Genomic DNA, 14,320 nt, shown 5'->3' with positions numbered 1-14,320 from the left:
CAGTCTTCCTTATCTGGCTTACAAAGTAAATTCATGGTGTAGAGGAAGGGATGTCTACTGAAAAGGGTTACTTATTTCTGAGAGAGTATGTACTTTGCTGGCCTGCAATTTTCCAGTTAATACTTCACCTCTAGAGTAATCAACAAGTCTAAAAGGAGGAAGAGATGATATCATTATCCACTACCAAAGTGGGTGGCTTGGCTATGCTTAGATAAAGTAAAGCCGTTCATTCGCAGTTCAGTCAAACCTATATACAGACACAGTTACACTTACTCTCTCTGCGGGAAATTAGACCTGGCTAAAGCACAGAGATTAGCTTCCTGAGAAAGATAGCAGCCAGGGCCTTTGTCAGAATCGACTCGTGCATGCTGCAAGCAGAAATGTACTTTGTGCTGAGTCAGCGAAATAGCGACAAAAACCTTAAAGGGTGTTGAAACCGTACTCTACTAAGAGGAGAGCAACCACAAGTCAGAGGTTTATGTGTGGCTCCATACGTTAGCTACGCTACAAAGCAAATGTACCTCGATCTATTTTTCGAGTAGTCGGGTGCTGGTATTTTACTGGAGTTTTACGAAAAAATGGAAAATATCAAATCGATCAATCAATCGGTACTTGTATACTGCGGCTTATCACCCCCGCGGGGGTATCCAGTTGATACGAGAAGTGAGATAAGATGGATTCTTGCACCAAAGAATAAATAAACATTTGTTCTAAGTAGACCCAGGCGAAATTTCGATTATAATAGTGTAATTGCGTAATTTTTTTGTTACGCTTTTTATGCAAAATTCCCTAACTTGTACCATTATGCCACATGACAAAATTTTAGCACAGGGGCACAGAAACAACGCAAAAAACCTGAATGAGAGCAGCAGTTATTTATTTAGCACTAAATGAGTCCTTGCATCCAAATTCACATGAGGAAGCATTTCACGCAAAAATATAACACTAAATGCTGGTTGTGCATTTTGCATAATTTTGCGTAATGTCACATCATTTTTGTTGAATTTCATATAATTATGCAAAAGCAATTTTTTTGCAAAATTGGCACACACCAAGTTTTAATATCCATCTCTCATTTATCAAAAGAGTATGTGTCTCATAGTGACACCTGTATCTTGCTTCAGGGCATATACGCCCAACACTCAATTCAGTGACTAAGATCGTGCTCATCCAAAACTCATCGCTCATTCTCAGTAAGGGACACAACATAGAATTTCACCACTTAAGGCTTTACACACACCAGCCTTAATGTAGACGTGGCCTAACGGTCAGAGCTGCCGACCTTGGAGCTGCGTAACCAGGTTCAAGTTTCGGCGTTGGCTCAAGATCCTGTGATTCTGGGCAAATCCCCGTGTCTACCAAAAAAGAATGTGTCCTTGTGTAACTTAACTGGTGCTCATGTAAAGTGCTTCAATACCTTCGGGTTGGGTTTGTGCTATATAAAACCGCAGAAAAAAACATAAAACACAAGGAAAGGTATTGGAGGCAATGTGAATAGTATCACCTGAACTGAAATCATGCCCCCTGTCGTAAAACAATGCGTCACCTCCTCACGACAAATGATTAAGGAGGTCATTCAGAGTCGGGAGAACTGTCCTCCACTACTCTAGGGAAAACTTTATGTATGGTGAATCACCATCATGCTTAGTGATCCTCACTGATGTAGTGGGAATTTGTCAATAAGAGTGGCCACACTGTCACAGTGTGAGCAGTCTAGGTGAAAATGCAGTAGCAATCCAGCCGCCAAGTCATAGTGGTCCATTCAGCATTATATTTGTTCTTCCAACACAAACCCCGAAGATCTGAAAAACTAATATCAATTGTCCCTGGCACACTGAATGTTTTCTACCTGTGAGTATTGGAAATTATTTTTTATTATTCCTGTTTTAACTGCATAGGTTGGTTATCGTGAACAAGAAAATGTGCCTAGGAAGACCCGCCTTAAATAGATTGAGTCTTCTGATGCTGAAACACCAGTTGTGCTGTAGTGGATGGGCAATCAGCAAAGTATTTCCCATGGCAGAGCCAACTGAAACTTAACAGTACCCCCAATCTGAATAAAGTAAGGTAATCGCAAGTGTGGCAGAGCAGATCATCTGCAGATTTACCCTGGATGTCCTGTTCTGCCTCTCTGTCTTGCTGGGCTGCCCTGCGTCACAGGGAAAGGGCACGAATACGCCTTATTTATCCAATACAGTGCATTCATGTCCTTTTCCCTTACGCTGGCACCATTTTGGCAGCCTAGCACCAACATAGGCACCCTTGCACCATGGTGCAAGGGTGCCTGTGTTGTAGGTAGGATTTGTTTTGGGTAACCAGGTGAACATCTGTTCAACTGCTTGGTTGCCCAAGGAGATGGGTCCTTTACCAGAAGTGAAACCGAAGGTTCAGAATCTCGTCATTTGGGTGGATAATAAATTATATTTTGACAACAAAATCCTGGTGGTGGTGGGAAAATGTTTTGGACTTCTGAAAATGCTGAGAAAAAGATTGTGCTTCCTGCCTGCTAAATCCAGGAAGACAGTGGTTCAGGCCATGATAGTGTCAAGGCTGGACTACTGTAATCTTCTATATCTCGGAGTGACACAAGGCAGATTCTACAGACTGTAAAGAGTGGAGAATGTGGCCGCTAGGCTTATTTTGAATCTGCCTAGACATGTGCCCATGAATGCCGTATTCATGCAGCATCATTGGCTCCCTGTGAGACAAAGGGCTGCTTTTAAAGCCTTATGTTTTACTATAAAGCTATAAATAACAAAGGGCCATGCTACTTGCAACCGTTCGTTAGACTGTACGTGCCCCGAGGAACCTCAGATCGGCAAGGGAGAAGCTGTCTATAGTTCCCAGATTTAGGAAAGTATGCAAGGGCAGGAAGTGGTTTGACTACCTAGCAACCAAATTGTGGAATACTCTGCCCATAGCAGTTCAACAGACCATGTCAGAAGAAACGTTTAGAAAAAACTTAAAACCTGGTTTTTTTTTTAGAGAAGGATGTAGAGGGGTTTGAGAACTGCATTAAGGTGGATGGACTCCAATAGTGAGCGCTGGGACACCTCCAATGAGTTAGCTATGCACTGTAGAAATTACATTATTGTTATTTTGTGCAGGAGCGGGTACTTTCCTGCACAAAAACAATCCGAGAAGCTTTTTCCTCTTTTTATGTGTTCTGCACAATGCAGCACCAAAGAAAGAAGGGAAAACGAGGAGAAAAAAAGATATTTCTTCTATCTTTTGGGTGAATTCACAGGTTTAAAAGATCTTGTAAATCTGGGAATGCGTCAAAAACCATGGGATCACCCACACAACGCCCATGGAACGCCTACCCAGGGCAGACTAATGAAATGCAGCAATATGCGCTGTGTTGCTTTACTCCATATTTTTGGAGCCCCTCAAAGCGGCTTTACATGGCTTCAAAAATATGACTTAAGGTTTGCGTCACTCTTGCATCACGTTGCGTGATGCAAGAGCGATGCAAACCGGGTCTTAAATATGGTCCTCAATGTAGCCCTACGTCGTTCAATCACATATATATCCACATCTGTAATTCAGTATTTCAAAACATACTAATGTTTCCTGTTACAATAAAAATCAGTAGAAACAAACATTGCCGTACCAAACAGAGTTGGCGTATTGATGCAATGCAGAATATTTTAATGTTTTTTCAAGTATACCCCACAAATAAAAAAGAAAAGATGTCACTGCCTAAAAGCGGTGGCCATAGGTTTTCAACAAATGTTTTATATTGAAACTACTTAAACACTGCATAATATTTATTGAACAGTTTGGTTACTAGCAGGCAGGTGTACCTGTACAGAAAAGGTTTTTTGTGTTAAACAAGATCACGGGAAACATGATTCCTACCAGTGCAAGGAAAAGGTACTATTGGCTCTGAATTACTGTAATCTGAAGCCATACTTTAAACACATAAGAATGACAACAAAAATTAAAAAAAGATAAAGTATTGAAAAAAGTTTGGAAAAAAGTATTGGAAAAGTAAACTGTCCAGTCCTGACACTGATGTGCACATCTTTTAAGGCGCGTGCACATGTGATCAGGCAAAGTGCTGTAGCTTACAATTAAAAAGAGACATTGGCGAAAATGGCTGACCCGTGTTACCCATGCTATATGCTGTGGTGAACGGAATCAAAATGGCAAAGACAGCTGAACAGACTAGTTGATAAGAGGTATAATAACCCAAAGCCCTTATATATATCTCTACATAGCATTGACCACCGCTCCATGTTTCAGAGCTGCGCTGCCTGTGACTCATGCGCTAAATCATAGGTTTATCAAGTTAGGACTTGATTATGAGTTGGAATTGTCAGATGCGATAATTATAATATCCGATAATATCCCGCCACTGAAGTCTTTGAATAATCAGGTGCAATAATTATAATAAGTTTGGCCTAATTTGAATTTTTGGGAATAACATTATGCATTTTGGTGCTTACGTCACTAAAATATGACTCAAGGTATATACCAGGTCTTTGCCCCTTGTTAAATTCCAGCAGGTTTGCTCCATCGAAATCATGTTTATCACACCTTGTAATAATCAGGTGCGATAAAAATCACATCGCTCTAACTGCGATGGCCAGGGAACAGGGCCAGGGAACACAAGTTCATGGGCCATATGTAATTAGGGCTATGTCTTTTAGACAGCTTGATCAAATTAAAAATAAACACAACATCTCCTGCTGTGCATCCAAGCAGTGTTCAGGAAATGGACCATGGACAAAATATCCAGAGAGCAAGTGCAGGAAGGGAAGCCTCAATGCTCTGAGATATAAAGGTGGAATCATCCATACAATTTAGGGCAGCAAGAAGCCATGGCTACCAATTGTATCTGAAATGCATACCAAGCAAGATGCCATATGTATCCAAAGACACTGCACTGCAGGGGCGGAACCTCCATCAGAGTGGAGGAGTGTCACCCGCCAACTGAATTGCCCCCAAAAGCTTAAGACAGCTGGGTCAGAGGAAGTGCAGGGCTCCAGTGTCTTTAGGAGTGGCAAGAGAGGCCGCTCCCTCCAATCCGAGCGCTGCTCTCATGCTGGTGAGAGCAGTGCCAGGATTGGTTAAGGCTATTGGCTGTGGCCCGCGATGGACTGCAGCAGCAGGAGTAGGATGACATACTGCGTGGAGGCCATGTTTACGGTAAGTGATTTTTTTTTTATTTTTACCCAACACCCATTTGCCCATCCCACCAGTTCCTATATATGCCAGCCGCGACTGCTGCACTGCAGTGCATTGAGGTATGTACATGGCTTCTTCTATATTTTCGTTCCCCCTTTCCATTACAATTTCCTTCTAGTATCATATGTGAGGACTTAATAACCCAGATGGAAAAATGAAAGTCATTTGAGGCATTGACAGCCATGATTCAACACTCACCAGAACACTGGACTGGTGATTTATGCACCTTCTCTTCAAGAAATACTGCAATCCCCTTGCATTTGTGTCTCTCACTTATTATGTGTGTTAAACAGCTCAAAAAGCTGCAGTGGGATAATTATCATTAAATCATCTTTAATTAGATGTGATTCAACAGTCGTGGCTCTTGGTAAAAGCTCTGTAAAAACCCAGCCAAGCGGAAGGTGGAAGCTGACATCAAAGTGAGCAAATCAAGATCACAGCTTCAGAGAAGGGACCTGGCTAGTAATTAGCCTCAGGGGAGTGACCTCATGGTCATTCTATGGACAGAATTCAGTTTTTCCTTTATCTAGTAAGTCATAATGTGAGTTACATTGAATAGATAAATCGCGCTGTAGGGAAAAACAAGCAATTCCCTTTGGAATATATGTAAATGTTTGAGAAATGGGTTTAAAAGTTGAAAGAATTCGTGCCATCTGCCTACTTTATCTTCTGGAGAGGTTTCACTTTCCAGCATTAATTTACAATTTTTCCAAATTGTCCCAACATTTAACATGCGAAGTAACAGCATGCCTGAGAGTTTGTGGCCGCAGAGTTAATCTTGATTGTGCCTGTAAACACTGTGCGCGAGTGTTCGCCAGCAAATGCTTGCCTCAGATTGTGATTGCAAATTGCATGCCTTGGGGGCACATGACAATTTTGGCAATATTTTAATCACTTTCAGTTGCTTTTATTGTTAGGCAGGAAATGGTTTGTCTATGGTATTTTTGCAAGGTACCTGCAGCAACTATTTGGGGAAGGGGCTGGTCAATTTGTAATTTGCCATCTGTAAATCATTTAAGATTAATTCACCAAATATGTGACTTCTAGAGCACCCCCTTTTCCACTTGTCTATTCTTTTTGTGCTTAAATGGGAGCATGAACTCCTAAAATGAGAATAAGAGTAGGGGTGGGATGATTGGCGAAATTTGATTCCACAGAATTCTGTGGAATGCCATTCAAATTCCACCAGATTCCAGGGAATTCTGCAACAGGGTGGAGTGGGCATTTGGCACAATTTTCTTAGCGCAGAATACACCCATGCATCCAAACATGGATACGAGTATGCATTTTGGGCTAAGGCAAATGCACTGCAGTGCATACCCCTCGGTGCCCTTACATACTCTGCAGTGATTGCGTGAGTGCCTACAATGTTTACTAAATAGTGCCAGAAGAGGGAGCAGTACCACTATGGTTAAAAATCACTGCAGATTAAATTTTAATCTGCAATATTTTTTAAACATAGAACATCACTGCAGATTAAACTTTAAACGGCTGTGCTTTTTTTAACAATCCCTTCCAGGCCTGTTTAAAAATCGAACACTGCAGAATAATTCCGTAAGTAGAACGGCAGGATTTATTAGTAATTCCGCGTTACAAAAATAATGAGAAATTACAAAATTCTTCCGATTCCCCCTGCGGAATTAATAATTCTACCCAGACCAAATTAACCCCTTCGACGCTCATGACGGAGCAGTTCCGTCATGAGCGTCGGTTGCGCTGTGCGCATGACGGAACCGCTCCGTCATGGCCCCGCCCGCGCTCAGAACCTTCAGCACCGCGCGGAAATCCGCGCAGCGCTGAAGGGGTTAAGAGTTGAAGTCTACTGTCAACACAGCCTCCTTAACTTTTACTACCTTGGTCAAATCTGTCTGGGCAAACTTCAACTGGTCTTGGTTTTTTATTGATTCTGATACATGAAAATTACACTACATTTTAAAAGGGTAGAGAGTTTATATTAAATTGTTAAACTTTATAAAGTGGGGAGTAGTGGATTCAGAAGGACCCAGCAGCTTTGCAACATTTTAAATCCCTCAGGGGGTGGCAGGAGGCCTATGTAGTTCACAGGCTTATTTATTTTGAAATTGTAAATGCTATGGTGTTTAAAAGTAGAGTTGGCTGCCAGGTATGTCCTACGATATGCATTATAGGGTTGGTTTAGGCTACAACATTTATATGGGAAGAGGTGTGGCACCGCGGGGGAAGAGTTGTGGTGCCGCGGCCAGGGCGACTGACCCCAGAATCTGGGGATCACGGTTCGATCCCCGGGGGCAGATTAGCCCAGCACCATGTGACTCTGGGCAATAGCTTAATCTTCCCGACGGTCCCCAGCGCCTAGAGACCCTTACGGGTGATTGTTCGCGCTTTACAAATGTGGATTATTATTATTATATGTTCATGTAGCAGAAAGACTGTCATCACGTATTTACATACCATAAGCATAGCAGAAGGTTGTCTCTCTGCTACTGCAAACCATTAAGGCCACCCAGCAGGGGCAAAATAAAATCGGAATTTGTGGGCTCACAAATCTTCAATAAATGTCTCTAAATTTGTGTAAATGTGCCCGTGGCCATTTCTAGACATGATTTAACGGTCATAGTGATGAACCACAATAGGAATCTTCCATCACCATTTATTATTCTCACTTTTGCGGCTACTAGAAATGAATTGAAACCAAACAACATGTGACGCAGCTTGCGCGCCACCTCCAGTCGCACTGCTTCAATGCGCATACTCAGCGCCTACTTATATATTCAACCATTATACTCAAAGATAATCCATATACTCCATGTTTTTAATTCGACTTTTTTTTCTTTTCTCAACTTTTGTTCAATCCACGTGCAGGAATATTATGCCGTTTCCATAGCTTCCCATGTTTAAGTAGTGCCCCTCCGGACCTCTTACAAAAACACAAACTGATGATTGATTCGTCCAAGGCAGTGTCTAATAAAAACCCAATGCATTTCAGGCTCCCGGAGCCCTTCTTCTGGGGTCACTATAAATAACAGTAAAACATTTGTCATTAACTTGCTAACCATTATTTTATCATCTTACATAATCAGTCTATTATGATTACTGTGCATTTTGCAAATTCAATCCAAAAAGTGTACTACTGAATTTAGCCCAAATTCCACATAGGTGTTACACCAATTTCGCCGCTAGTCAGTCTCTGTCAAATCAATCCTAATAATACCCTGCCATTTAACTAACATACCATTATCACTTTAAACTCAACCACTTGCTTGCCCACCTTCACCTACCGTGTCCTCTCAATCGTCCACTTTTTCATTAACCGGCATTAGCAATTCCCCACAACCTCTCTTCCTCACCTGCTTATATACGGCCCTCCCCTCACTCAGCATACTTTCCTAATGCCCGTATAACCCTCTGTCTTTCTTCCGTCTGTCTTTCTTTCAATCGCTACGTTATTTCTGCTCTCATCGCAAGCAAACCTCATCTGTTCATTTTCAAGCGACCTCCCTTCCATCCTGAATCGCACTTTGCTCACAAAAACCCCTATCATCGGAAACGAACGCACGCCCCCATACTTCCGCTCAGTTTTTAACTCATCCCCTTTTCTAAATCCCGCCTTCATTTGCCTTGCCTATTGGCTGATCGCTCGCTTTTCCCGCCTATTAACTGCTTTAAATCAGAGAAGACTTCATTTCCCATAGTGCCACAAATTGAGCAAAACACTCGCAGAAAGAAATACTCCTTGTCGCGTTGTCAGTACATCTTTCACTTAACTACATATCAATATTAGCACAAAGTACACGACCATTGCAAGATTATAAATGTTTAAAAGTTCATTTACGTTTTGACTGTAACACTGGCTTGCTTGACAAATCAGGATGTTTCACCTTGCTTGTGGGTAATTAGGCTGTAATTTAAAGTTCATCTTCTCCATCCGTTTCCTATTGCCGGGTGCTATCCCCAAAAAAGGGCAGATTATAATAATAATTAGTTGTAGTATTGGGATGCACACCTGTTTATCCAAAGTTTGTCCATATTTATCCTTGTCCTCATAGAATGCCTGCTGACTGAAAAATGTCTTGCCCAAATGATACTTCAATTGAAACCAAACATGTGAAGCAGCTTGCGCGCCATCTCCACTTGAACTGCTTGAATGCGCATATTCAGCGCCTACTTATATATTCAACCATGATAATCAAAGAGGGAGAGGATGTGGTCCGTTGGCTTAAACTGCCGACTTTGATGCGGGAAACCAGGGTTCGATCCTCAAGGTCACGTCCACATCCTGTGATTCTGGGTAAATCACTTAGGACCAGATGTAGGTGACCAAATACCAATCAATCAATCAATCAATCAGTGAAACTTATAACGCGCGCTACATACCCGTAGGGTCTCAAGGCGCTGGGGGGGGGGAGCCGCTACTGCTCGAACAGCCAGGTCTTCAGCTTCTTCCTGAAGGAGAGGTGGTCTTGGGTCAGGCGCAGGTCGGTCGGGAGGGAGTTCCAGGTCTTGGCGGCCAGGTAGGAGAAGGACCTTCCTCCTGTAGTCGCTCTTCGGATGCGGGGGACGGCGGCGAGGGCGTGGTTGGCTGATCGGAGGTGGCGTTTGGGAGCGTAGAAGTTGACTCGGCTGTTGAGGTAGCTCGGGCCTTGGTCGTGTAGGGCTTTGTGTGCGTGGGTGAGGAGGCGGAAGGTGATTCTTTTGTTGACGGGGAGCCAGTGAAGGTCTCTCAGATGTCCGGAGATGTGGCTGGTTCGTGGGATGTCGAGGATGAGTCTGGCTGAGGCGTTCTGGATCCGCTGGAGTCTCTTCTGGAGCTTGGCGGTGGTACCGGCGTAGAGGGCGTTGCCGTAGTCCAGTCGGCTGGTGACGAGGGCCTGGGTGACGGTCTTCCTGGTCTCGGTGGGGATCCACCAGAAGATCTTCCGTAGCATGCGTAGGATGTTGAAGCATGCCGAGGAGACGTTGTTGACTTGCCTGGTCATGGAGAGGGAGGAGTCCAGGATGAAGCCCAGGTTGCGTGCATGGTCTGTCGGTTTGGGTGCGGTGCCCAGGGCGGGAGGCCACCAGGAGTCGTCCCAGGCGGAGGGAGAGGAGCCCAGGATGAGGACCTCCGTCTTGTCCGAGTTCAGTTTCAGGCGGCTGGTCGTCATCCACTCGGCTACCTCTTTCATCCCTTCGTGCAGGTTGGCTCTGGCGGCGGCGGGGTCGTTGGTCAGGGAGAGGATCAGCTGGGTGTCGTCGGCGTAGGAGATTATGCTGAGGTTGTGTTTGCGTACGATGGCCGCGAGGGGGCTCATGTAGACGTTGAAGAGGGTGGGGCTCAGAGATGATCCTTGGGGGACGCCGCAGATGACTTCGGTGGCCTCTGACTTGTACGGTGGTAGGCGGACTCTCTGTGTTCTCCCGTCGAGGAAGGAGATGATCCATTCCAGCGCCTTGTCCTGGATTCCGACGTTGCTGAGGCGCCGTACTAGGGTGCGGTGGCAGACCGTGTCGAATGCCGCGGAGAGGTCCAGGAGGATGAGGGCCGCTGTTTCTCCGTTGTCCATCAGGGCTCGGATGTCATCGGTGGCGGCGATGAGGGCGGTCTCGGTGCTGTGGTTGGCTCGGAAGCCGGACTGTGAGGGGTCGAGGGATCCGTTCGTCTCGAGGAAAGCGGCCATCTGCTTGTTGACGGTCTTCTCGATGACTTTGGCTGGAAACGGGAGGAGCGAGATGGGGCGGTAATTCTTGAGGTCGGTGGGGTCCGCTGTTGGTTTCTTGAGTAGAGCGCTGAGTTCGGCGTGTTTCCAGCTCTCGGGGAAGATGGTGGTGTCGAGGGATGTGTTGATGATGTCACGCAGGTGGGGTGCGATGACAGCGTCGGCCTTGTTGAAGACGTGGTGAGGGCAGGGGTCGGTCGGTGATCCGGAGTGGATGGAGTTCATCGTGCGGATGGTGTCTTCGGTGCTGATCGGGGTCCAGGCGTGGAGGGTGGTGGTGGGGGGTGGTTGTTCGGTCATGGTGTGCGTTGGTTGGTTGTTGAAGCTGTTGTGTATGTCCGCGATCTTGTTGTGGAAGTATGAAGCCAGGGAGTTGCAGAGGTCTTGCGATGGGGTGATGTCGTTGTTTCCTGCGCTGGGGTTGGAAAGCTCTTTGACGATGTTGAAGAGTTCCTTGCAGTTGTGTGCGTTGTTGTCCAACCGGTCCTTGAATGCTGTTTTCTTGGCGGCGCGGATCAGCTGGTGGTGTTTCCGGGTGGCAAGTTTGAAGGAGGTCCTGTTGTCCGGTGTCGGTTCCCTTCTCCAGACTTTCTCGAGGGCTCGGCAGTTCTTCTTGGAGCTCTTGAGTTCGTCGGTGAACCATGGGGCTTTCTTGCTGCCGGGTCTGCTGGGCGGGGTCCTCAGTGGGGCGAGTTCGTCCGCGCAGTTGCTGATCCACTTCGTGAGGTTGTCGGCGGCCTGGCTGGGGTTCGCTGAGCTGGCAGGAGGGTGCTGGCTCAGGGAGGTGGCGAGCTGGTCTGCTGTGATCTTGTTCCAGCTTCTGCGGGCGGCCTGTTGCTGGTGGTGGTGGGTCGTTGTTTTCTTGAAGGTGAAGTGGACGCAGCTGTGGTCCGTCCATTGAAGCTCTGTGGCGTGGCTGAAGTCGATGTCCTTGCTGGATGAGAAGACAGCGTCGAGTGTGTGTCCGGCGAGGTGGGTGGGGGTGGACACCAGTTGCTTGAGTCCCAGGTTGGCGAGGTTGTCGAGCAGGGTGCTGGTGTTGCGGTCGTTGTTGTTCTCCAGATGGAAGTTGAGGTCTCCCAGGAGGATGTAGTCAGCGGAGGGGAGGGCATGCGGGCTGACGAAGTCGGCGATGTCCTCGCTGAATTGTGTGCGTGGTCCAGGGGGTCGGTAGATCAGGGTGCCTCTGAGGGTGGTGTTCGGGTTGGTGTGGATCTGGAAATGCAGGTGTTCGGCGGTGGTCAGGGAGTTGTCGGTGCTGGTCGTGAGACGGATGGTGCTCCTGTGGATGATGGCGATGCCTCCTCCCATCTGGTTGGCGTTTCGGTCCCTCCGGACGATCTTGTAGCCCTCTGGGATGGCGATGGCGATGTCGGGAGCTGAAGAGGCGTTCATCCAGGTCTCCGTGAGGAAGGCAACGTCTGGAGCTGTGGTGTCGAGGAGGTTCCAGAGTTCGATGGCATGTCTGTGGACGGAGCGTGTGTTGATCAGGATGCACTTGAGGTGGGTGCTGCTGGTGTTCGGCTTGGTGGGTGCTGGTGCGAGGCAGGTCCGGATGCAGGTGAACTTGCAGGCGTGGCAGCTGAAGGGTCCGTGGGTACGTCGTGGAGAGGCTTGATGGCATTCTGGGAGTCGGCCGGTGTTGAGAGCGGTGAGGGTGGCGGCGGAGTACGTCAGGCGGGTCGGTCGGGGTCTTCGAGGTCCAGGGGTCCTGGCACTGGGCGCGGTCCAGGCGCGGACGGGCGTAGACGGGCTTACCTTTGGCGCGCCATCGGCGCGCCCGCTGCGCGTGACCGCTGCGCGTTCGCACGGTCGCCATTTAAGGCCAAGTGCGCGGGTGGGCGGAGCAGCTGGGAGGCGGGAGCGGGGAGGGTACAGAATAGAAAAGGGGCGGGGAAAAGCGGCGGTGGCGGGAAGGGAGGGCGGAGGGCGGCGAGGTAGGCGGACAACAAGGAAGGAAACCACAACACGGGGGAAATAAAAATTATACAGAACGGGCACAAATTCTCAACAAAACAAGGAAAAACAAGGAAAAAACCAAAGTTATATCAAACAGGCACAAATTTCTGCGTTACCAACCAGTATTTGGCTGAGTGCAATGTAGGTGAGTTGAAACCTACTTGCAAAATAAGGAATCGCAAAATAGTAATTCCTTATTTTGCTCTTGCATTCAAGGAATCGGAAATACCGATTCCTGAAATGCAATGTACGTAGCACTAAAAATAGTGCACTTCAGCCTTAAGGAATCGCTAATTACCACCAACTTCAAGTTGGTGGTAAGTAGCGAGTTCCTTTGAAAAAGCACTTTTTTGCTTTTTTAAATGTGCCATGTGGCACACATCCATGCCCTTAGGGCATGAATGTGCGCCACATGTGCACGCATGCACATTTCAGGGGTGCAACAGGGGGTGTCCTTTGGACACCCTGGCACCCTTGAAATAGCTCCCGCTATTAGCAATTCGGTAATACCGAATCGCTAATAGTGAATATCTTCCCATTCATTCCTATGGGCCTCCTAGCCCATAGGAATGAATGGGTAGGTATTCCTTAATAACGAATCTCAATTACCGATTCGTTATTAAGGAATGTTAAGGAATCGCTAATATTTTAGAGATTCCTACCTCCATTCCATTTAGCGAGTCCTTAATAGCGATTCGGTAAAAATCGCTATTATGGACTTGCTAAATTGAAGTTACCTACATCTCGCCCATAATCTCCCTGTGCCTGAATGTGTAATGTAAATACGGTGCTAATATAAAGCGCTCCAATACCTTCGGATCAAGTTTGCGCTATATAAATATGCACAAAAAAAAAAGATAATCCATATACTCCATGTTTTTAATTCCACTTTTTTGTCTTTTCTCAACTTTTGTTCAATCCACCTGCAGGAATATTATGCCGTTTCCATAGCTTCCCATGTTTAAGTAGTGCCCCTCCGGGCCTCTTACAAAAACACAAATGGATGCATGATTCTCCAATAAGCCAATGGTCTAAACCTAGCTACCTCAGCCAAAGAATTACACCCCAGATCAAAATATAAAGGGATGAGTAATGTACTTTGGGGACGGCCTATCAGACCTCTAAATAATCTTTTTTGGGCCTGGGCTATTGGATACAGATTTTCAAATCCCCAAAGTTCCGCACCATACAAAGTTGAAGCCATAACCTTGGTATTATATATCATAAGTGCAGGTCCAACCGGCTTAGTCTGGGAAAGCCTAAATTCTTTCAAGATCGCTCCTGCTTGAGCGCCAAAATTTCTATTTGGGGTTTCCAATCTAGTTTGCGACTTATAGTTATTCCAAGGTAGGTAAATATATCAGTTTGTTCCAATGGCTCCATATTCATAACAAGCCTAGACGTAATTACTTTACGTTTGTGCAGCACCATAAATTTGGTTTTATCCACGTTTACCATTAGCTCGTGATCCTTGCAAATTGAGTCAAAACAGG

The 14,320-nt window shown here is 46.2% G+C and overlaps 1 protein-coding gene across 3 annotated transcripts in view; it reads right to left on the bottom strand.

The window, feature by feature from the left end:
- The window catches only part of GRIN2A (glutamate ionotropic receptor NMDA type subunit 2A), a 1,558,104-nt gene that overhangs the window by 1,166,848 nt on the left and 376,936 nt on the right, over positions 1 to 14,320 (bottom strand). The window contains exon 1 of one of the 3 annotated variants that reach the window (XM_085628307.1): positions 8,520 to 8,699. The exons of 1 other annotated variant lie outside the window; for it this stretch is intronic. In XM_085628307.1, coding sequence (XP_085484433.1) covers positions 8,520 to 8,552 — 33 coding nt within the window. In that variant the 5' untranslated portion in view covers positions 8,553 to 8,699. Of the gene's footprint in view, positions 1 to 8,450; positions 8,700 to 14,320 lie in introns of those variants that run through there. One more of the 3 variants, XM_085628308.1, reaches the window with a different exon arrangement.

This window comes from Triturus cristatus, chromosome 10 (genome assembly GCF_964204655.1).
Source record: "Triturus cristatus chromosome 10, aTriCri1.1, whole genome shotgun sequence".
NCBI classification, from domain to species: Eukaryota; Metazoa; Chordata; class Amphibia; order Caudata; family Salamandridae; genus Triturus; species Triturus cristatus.
Note: the sequence above shows the minus strand (reverse complement) of the source record. Positions and strands in the feature narration are given on the sequence as shown.